The sequence below is a fragment of the Ciona intestinalis genome, chromosome 1 (genome assembly GCF_000224145.3).
Source record: "Ciona intestinalis chromosome 1, KH, whole genome shotgun sequence".
NCBI classification, from domain to species: Eukaryota; Metazoa; Chordata; class Ascidiacea; order Phlebobranchia; family Cionidae; genus Ciona; species Ciona intestinalis.
The window spans coordinates 8,214,652-8,222,829 of NC_020166.2; the positions used below are offsets into that span (position 1 = coordinate 8,214,652).

Below are 8,178 nucleotides of genomic sequence, written 5' to 3' on the forward strand. Positions count from 1 at the left end.
CTGTCTAATTTCGGCAAAGTAAGTTAAATTTATTATCCAGACATGACTCACTTTTGTCACTGACGAGGAGCCTCTTAGTGGAGCATCCCGAAGTTTACGGAGCAACATCCTCCAAAAGATCCCGGCTCCAGCAAACATTAATCCTGATACAGCCCAGAATGCAATAGGATTCTGTAAGTTTAAATTTTGTTACCAAGATACTTTGGTGCATAGACTCCATGTGACTATATACTCTAGGGTCTAGTATGGTGTAAAGCCATCAGGCCTTAACAATATATGCTAGGTGTGAAGTTTTAATGCTCCTACAATATTTAACATTGTTTATTTCAACCCAGTGGTCAATTAATGGGTTGTCAAAACTGTCAGTCATAGAGAAAACAAGCCAAAAAAACAACCACCAACAAAGTTGGACATGTAAATAAGAAATAAATCATCACCCACAAAGTTACATATAGTAAGCGGACTCTAAACGCAAGCAATACCAACTGTTGGTTCCCCAGACACAAACGGCTAAATAAGTTACATTCATTAATTCAAATTGAGCATGTATAATAGAGCGGGGAAGATGGAACACTTTCTTTACCTTACAATATCAATATATTTAATAGTTTCTGTTACTCACTTCTTCTAGTGAAGAATCCAAGTTCATCCCAAAAGCCATCCCCAGCATCCCGAAGAGCGTGCAAGAGAACATTCCCATCGTGAGTTGTAACTCCAAACGCAGAAGCAAATTTCGATGGCTGGTATGAAAAATATAAAACTGTCAATGAAAGTTATAATTTTGGTTATAATAGGCTATTTCTGAAAAAATACCATGATCCATTGTGAGCCACATTGCGGGTCTGAATTTTTAAGTTTTGTTTTTTTGCTGGTCCCACACATCATAAAGCAGGCTTTCCTTAGCGGCATTGTAATATGTGCATAGATATGGTTATAGGGGCTTATAGGTGTTTTGCAACTGGCAATAGTTTCAAACCTCTTGATCTAATCCAACATAACAAAGCAAAATATTCACCAGTTAAGTTAATTAAAATTAATCACCTGTCCAGGTTAATTAAAATTGCAGTGTTGGAATTATCTATTGGCTTCCTTCAAGCTCAGCTACTTTGTTACCAATTTCTTCTCCCTTTAGGTAATGCATGGGATAGGGGTATATATACAAAGTTTCTAAACAATATGCAGAACAGAAAGCATGAGTTTTTAATTAATAGAATGAGAAGCATAATAGCAGAATCTTTGTTAAGTTTTAATATTTTTAAAATCGAAAAGTTAAGATTTTTTAGAGCATATACTTTTTAATATTACTTGAATTTTTTGTAATTTACATTTATTGCAGTAAGATGTATAATACTGTGGGGGAAAATGGTACACCTTTCCATTTTTTTTTCTCGTTCTATTTGATAGTAAACAAAAACATTCAAAAAATTATAAAACCGGAACCCCACGATTCTCTAGACCGTTGTAAATTGTTAAAAATACGATTAGGATGTTTAGATGTTATGTCCATAAGGTGTCCCATCTTACCCCTTCAAACTATGTATAAAACAACCACTTGCAGCACCACGGCATTCAAAAATGGTTTATTACTACTGTAGCAACCATAACATACCGCTACATAAACAACCACCTAAAACATATTTACGCTTCTTAAAAAAGTATCCAATAAAGTTTCCATTTCATCTTGTAGATTGATTTTATATTTGTGGTGAATTTCCCTCATGGCTGCACCGCTGTGTCGCGAAGACACGTTGGAATTTTCCTTATTTATTGCCGAAGAAAAAATGAAGGCATCGTACATTGACCTATAGGGGTGTGTTTTTATAATAGATTAGTTAAAGCTCTTGGGGGCCGTTAAAATGCAACATTTGAAACATATAGTACTGTGGGTAAGATGGGACACATTTAGGACATAAAATCAAAATATCCTGATCGTGGTTTTCAAACAATTAACAACGGTCTATAGGAATTGTGAGGATACGGTTTTATTAATTCTTTAACAGTTCTTTGTTTACTACGTATTGGGGTGGAAAAATTGAATGAAAAGATTTCCATCTTTCCCCCACTGTACTATATGTAGGCTAGTAAAGTATTATTACAAAAAGTCCAAATACTATTTTAAATGTCTGGAAATGGGTGTTTCCGAAGATTGATTAAACATATTCCAGGGTTTAGGAGTTTCGACTTTACTTTAATGTCATTAAAGTTACCCCCAAAGTTATGGCCATGCATTACCTGGTCTCGCCCTCTCCTACAGTGATGCACAAATCCCGAATATCATCATCGCAGTCAAGTATTTCTTCCAGTGTTGCACAATACTCTCGAACAATAGTGGCAAAAGCATTTAACCTGCAATTAAAGGGAGAATAATTTTTATTCCAAGTGGACAAAAATGAATAAAAAATGCCCATGTATAGGCATAGCCAAATTGGCCTGCATAGTAACGCCGGGTGTATACGTTACCACGGTAAGGACACGTCCGTGCCTAAATCTCAGTTCCCATGGCCTGCTACGCTGCAGGCCTCACCCACATAGAATAAATGAAAGGGAAAATGGTTCCAAGTTACGCTACAGAACCTTATTGTAGAATATAATAAAAACTGACCAGATTTAAACTGTTTAAACGATTTAACAATACCCTGGAAAAGGTAGTTTAAAATTCCTAACAATTTTTTATTTAGATTTATCTATAAGTTGCAGCCAGAAAAAAAAGAATTATTTAATAGATAACACTAACAGTACCTTGTGCTGTGGTTGAGCAGTATATGAACCAGGGATCTGTCAACACCAAACTGAGCAGGGTCTGTAAGTGTTGTGAGCAATCTCTGTATGTCAGGTTCAAGTTGGGATAACTTGGTTGTTAAACTGCTTATCTGAATAAAAAAAAGTTTAGCGGTAAATTCATGGCTTAGTACGAAAAAATTGATATTACATTACATAGCTAGTGTAACGTACCAGTCTAATAAAACATAGCATAATCCTTTAAGATCAAATTAATTAAAACAATAAAGATAAGAGAATTAGCTGCAAAATGACCACTGTTAAAAACTTAAAATATTTAAAAATTAGCAAGCAATCCTTTATTTAGGATTTTTCATCGAATTGTAATGAATAATGACTGATAAACTGTAATTTATCATTAAATTAGTGTATTGTGTATCCCTGTTCTGTGCTTAATGTTTGAGTGGTAATTATCTTTTTAATGAATGAATGAATGAATGAAGCAACTTACTTTATCCTCGCGTGGCCGGAAATCGACAGTCGTTATTACACGGGTTTAACAACTCGTGCCAGCTTACGAGTTACCATGTATGTTACTTTGTGGGTGATTATTTTTTTGTTGATTTTTTTTCATGACGTAAGATGGAAATTCCTTGGCAAAATTCACTAGCTATATGGTTACCGTTTCCCGTTGTCGCAACGGTAAGTATTTACTGTGTTTTAAATCTTTCGATGAAAGTTGTAACTTATTTATGTATTTACCCTCGCGCGACGGGGCAACGATAGGTCGATAGTTGTTATACCACATGTGTTCTGTTCCATACACCTCGAGCTCGCTTACGAGTTGCCATGTGTGTAACTTTAAGAGTAATTTTTAAGAGGTTTTTTTTTGTTTTATGTTTGGCTGATAATTTGGACAACCCATTAGTGACTACTAGGTTGGAGCAATTGTCGTTAAGTGTCTTGCCTAAGCACACATACACCCACAATGGTAGCAGCGTCGAGTCTTGAACCCATTACCTCTGGGTTACAGGCAGGCGCGCTAACCAGTGTGCCACGGCGCCGGACAATAATTTTTCTACCTTCGGTTATTAAAACTAAGGCACCTATGTTCCTCATACATGCGTTTTATAATACAACACATGCAACTATTGATCATCTTACATTGAATGTAAATACAGCTTCCAAGACTCTGTATTCAAAAGGTAGATTAGTTGTGTAGAGTGTGGAGCCAGTTATTAGTGCAGGAAGGTTGTTCCATAGCTTTGTAAATATTTCATTTTCAGGAGAAACGTCTGAGTGGAGAGGGGGGTCAATCAGAAGCACGGCGTCTGTGCAAATTATTGCTTTGAGGTTCTGAATAAAAACAACAGATGGTAAAAGTTTAAAAACTTGAAAATTTAACAAAACTGTTTGAAGTAAAATTTATAAATTTTTTTGGGGAGGGTAAAATTGTAAATGAAAGTATGCGAAAGGTATATATTATGTGTTTATGTAGATATGTACAATTGTTTTCAGGTTTTGTAAATAAAAGAGAACAAATTTTAGCCAATGAAAATTATGCAACTTGTATTAAGTATATGATAATGTCATTTAACAGCATAGAATATAACCAACAGAACAGTGTTAAGGTGGTTGTATACAGTATCCGAAATCCGTCCATTTTGTCTGTTTTGTTCGAATTTCGCTGCCGCATGCAGAACTCGGAAATGGGTTTGCATACAACTTCGCAAGCGAATTCGAACGCCGGATATTGTGTACACCTTTAACATTTCATTTTAAAGTATGTAAAACCAAGTTATGTTCAGTTAAACAAAAAGAAAAATGATAGGATGCAATAAGTTTTACTAAAGTTATACTATATAAATAAATAAACATAACTTGCTTTATTCTCGCGTGGCTGGAAAACAACAGTCGTTATTACACACTAGACTGCAGAGTATGGCAGGTGCACGCGAGATTTTTTTACAGACTATTGGTGATGCACGACACAATTTGTCCCACGCGCGCCAATTAATTAAACAAAGAAAAAAATAGGAATAAATTAAGTAGGATTTCCTAACGTGGCTTGAAAATGTACATGCTTTGCACACAGATTTTTAATGATAGCACGCGCCACGCGAAAAATAACCGTCTTGCACGCGCAGGATCTCGTCAGGAACTGCCATACTCTGCAGACTGGATTACACAGGTGTTCTGTTTCATACACCTTGTGCTTACGAATTACCATGTATGCAACTTTGTAGTTTAATTGTAATTGTTTTTTCATATATAAAAGTTTTTTAATACAATAGATATAAATGTAAAACGAAAATGTAACCACCTGAAAACGAACAACTATCTTCTTATTACGCACTGCTACCATATTGACGTGCTGAAATCTTAGGTCTCTTACTGTTAACCCAAGCTCATGGTATAAGGAGGATTTTGTTACTTCTGTAATTATAAGTTATGTTATTGGAAAAACAATAGGAAGTTGTGAAAATAAATGCAGATTTAATTTAACAGTAACATTCAATTTTAAAAGCCTTTCTTTATTTGTATTCACAAATTTGGGGCAAAGCGGTAAAACAAAACACAATAATATAGGTCCAAGTAGTTCAACTCACCAAATGAACTTCGATTTCCATTTAAATCCACAGAAAACTGTAAAACAAAAATTTGTTTGAAGCAACTAAAATTCTATTCTATAGGATCTAGATAATGAAGAAAGACAAAACTTACTATTTTAAACTTGGGAATTTTAGTTGATACCATCTTCTTCTGTGAAATGCCACCTTTGCCTAAATATAACACCTTTTACCATTAAAGCAATGGGGAATGGTATGTTTTTAAAAGAAAATTTACTCTAATAAAGCTTACCCGTATTAAAACGTCTAAAACCAGCGGAAATAATACCATGTATTCTCCATCTGGAATAAGTAAACATGGCACATGAGCATTAAATTAAATATGATGTTAAAAATGGGGTAAAGCCTTTTCTTTTCTTTGAGAAACGGATATGGATTGGCAAATTTTGTCAACATTACAAAAAACGCTCTTCCACATTTGGGGAATACCCGTTAGATAAAAATCGCCTATTTTATCACAGTGTTTCCCAACCTATATATTAGAATAATCTTTTAAATCTGTTGTAGCATATTTCATGTAAAAAGTTGATACAGAAAACAAATAAATGATCACGTTTTTAGAGCACCAATGTTGATTTTTATTTTTTTTAAGTAAATAAGTAAAAATAATAAAAAATACCTTTTTCTTAAAAAAAACAATCACTTAAAATAAAAAATACACTAAAATTGTAATTTAATTAAAATTACTCCAAAATTTAATAAAATACATACTAAACTTTTAAGTGAGCGGTAAGTTTGTCGTAATAGGCGGAGGAACATGTATTTAACACGTGATCAAATGGCGCGACCATCCGCAGTTCCTCGTGGCTTACTTCATTTGAAAGAAGCTGTCACCGTAGTTGTTGGGTTTTCTGCGGTGAGTTCATTTTATTTATTCTTGTGAATTTTTAACGGTATTGCCTCGAGAAATTGAGTTTTTTTTATCTGGGGAGTAATGAATATCTTGCTTTAAAAGTGTTCCGTATGTCTAACTGATATTACTAGTTCATAATTACTTTGGAAAACGTATTGGCCATTCGTATCGAAAATTTACTTTGAAAATGCCCCAAAACTCCCGTGTCTTATGAACCTAACAGTATCTTATTGTTTTTTCTTAATTCGTTTGTTAGGGTTATTCTATTTTTCAGCTATAAAGTGAAATCGTTACAAAAAGAAAATGACCGACTTACCAGTTGATTCGAAATATTTGCCCGAATTAATGGCCGAGAAAGATAGCATTGACCCTTCGTTTGTTCATGCTGTTCGTTTAATATCTTCTGGTTAGTAAATGTTACTTTTACAAAAAGTTTTTAGTGCTAGTGAAGAATCCTGTTGGCTATTTTAAAGTTGATGTCATTTAGTGTAATGGAATGTGTATGGTGCATAATAAATCTTCAATTTGCACAAGGTTGTGGATATTTTGATTAATTCAACCACAATCGATATTTGACCATATCTTAAAAATAGGTAGCCACACCCAATAATTGACCAAGAGAGTTTCAACTAACCAACTTTTGGTCGGGTACCTCAAAATGCTTTTTGAGATGTGGTCAAAAAACTATTCTTCTACACAAAATACAAATTTGCAAAAAAGGCAATCTTTTGCTTAAAAGTTTAAAACATCTTGTACAACACAAAAAGGAGGGCCTGAGTTTTTACCCCAAATAAGTGAAGGGGTGGTGGGAAAATGGGTAAAAAATTGTTTTTACCCTCTAAACTATTTTTGAATAGTTTTCCTCTACTAGTTTTCAACCACTCCCCTTAGCCCATGGGGGTTTAAGCAAGTGCATTGTTTTCCTCCGTCCCTCTTTTTTAGTAATCAGTTTCCCTTTCTTCCTACGTCCCTCCTTTTAGTGTTGTCCAAATTTTCAAAGAATTGGCTTTTTGCAAAAACAAGCGACACATGAAGTTGCTGTAAGCGCGTTCCTTTGTCCTCCGCTTAAAAAAATACCACTAAGCTAAATAAAACTGTTTCATAGTAATGGAACAAGATTATATTAAACAAAAATTTACCAGTTAAGTTTTACTTGTATTTCCATAACTTCTACAGAAATTGAAAAGATTAAAAACCCACCCCCACCTGCCAAACCATCAAACAATTCCAATGACCCGAAAATGTTCAATATTTACGACGACAAATACCCCAAAGTGGAATGCAATATTCGAATCCCTGTTAACGAGTTTCCTCGTGTCAATTTTATCGGGCGATTAATCGGACCTGGGGGTTCAACGTTAAAGGGAATCCAGGAAGTCACAAATACTAGAATCGCGATTCTAGGCAAAGGGTCATTACGGGATAAGAAAAAGGTATAAAAAACTAATGATTCTGTAAAAGGCACTCTCTTAATGTTTTTTTAATTGAAGGCTGAAGAATTAGCAAACAGCAGCGATGTAAAATACAACCATCTAAAATATCCTCTCCATGTAAGGATTAGTGCAATAGGATCTGTTGATCAGGTAAGCCAATATTTGTAATTAGTTTATTTTAGATCTGTTAATTAAAAACTGTAATTGTTCTTTTTTTGTATATACAGTTCATACTGGTCCACACACCTAGCAGTAATCTATTTTTCCCCAAAAATCTGCTCAATTTTGCTATTTTTAAGAAAATCCACGCAAGTTGTTTGTAATTAAGCTTACTGACACATTAAATATTAAATAATCAAATCAATCGCTTAATAACATGAAATACAATCTTCCGCACAAAAAAACTGATTATCCAGTCTGCTTAGTAACCTGGAGTTCTGCTAAACCCTGAAAAAAATACCTTGGATGTTCATCAATTTAACCAATATTATTGTCCATAGGCTTACATGAGCATCGGGCGAGCATGTTCCGAGGTTTCCAAAAT

The 8,178-nt window shown here is 34.3% G+C and overlaps 2 protein-coding genes and 1 long non-coding RNA gene across 6 annotated transcripts in view; 2 read left to right on the plus strand and 1 right to left on the minus strand.

Annotated features, from left to right (window-relative positions):
* Positions 1-5,850, minus strand: part of LOC100182226 (magnesium transporter MRS2 homolog, mitochondrial) — a 10,173-nt gene extending 4,323 nt beyond the window's left edge. Inside the window, exons 1-11 of the mRNA XM_026836733.1 lie at positions 5,581-5,850; positions 5,443-5,501; positions 5,328-5,364; positions 5,042-5,154; positions 3,883-4,074; positions 2,740-2,870; positions 2,233-2,346; positions 1,643-1,802; positions 1,042-1,126; positions 623-740; positions 52-171 (exon numbers count right to left, since the gene is read on the minus strand). Coding sequence (XP_026692534.1) covers positions 1,079-1,126; positions 1,643-1,802; positions 2,233-2,346; positions 2,740-2,870; positions 3,883-4,074; positions 5,042-5,154; positions 5,328-5,364; positions 5,443-5,501; positions 5,581-5,647 — 921 coding nt within the window. The 5' untranslated portion in view covers positions 5,648-5,850 and the 3' untranslated portion in view covers positions 52-171; positions 623-740; positions 1,042-1,078. The remainder of the gene's footprint in view (positions 1-51; positions 172-622; positions 741-1,041; positions 1,127-1,642; positions 1,803-2,232; positions 2,347-2,739; positions 2,871-3,882; positions 4,075-5,041; positions 5,155-5,327; positions 5,365-5,442; positions 5,502-5,580) is intronic.
* Positions 37-1,333, plus strand: LOC113474699. Its single transcript, XR_003396389.1, has 3 exons — positions 37-173; positions 632-743; positions 1,133-1,333. It is a non-coding gene; the product is annotated as an uncharacterized LOC113474699 (long non-coding RNA).
* Positions 5,851-6,071: 221 nt separating the features above from the next.
* The window catches only part of LOC100179888 (KH domain-containing, RNA-binding, signal transduction-associated protein 1), a 10,426-nt gene continuing 8,319 nt past the window's right edge, over positions 6,072-8,178 (plus strand). For all 4 annotated transcript variants that reach the window (XR_001975125.2, XR_003396373.1, XR_003396372.1 and 1 more), the window contains exons 1-4: positions 6,072-6,204; positions 6,476-6,607; positions 7,378-7,634; positions 7,692-7,784. Coding sequence is in view for 1 of the 4 variants with exons in the window: in XM_018815323.2 (XP_018670868.1) it covers positions 6,505-6,607; positions 7,378-7,634; positions 7,692-7,784 (453 nt within the window). In the remaining 3 variants the exon portion in view is untranslated. The remainder of the gene's footprint in view (positions 6,205-6,475; positions 6,608-7,377; positions 7,635-7,691; positions 7,785-8,178) is intronic.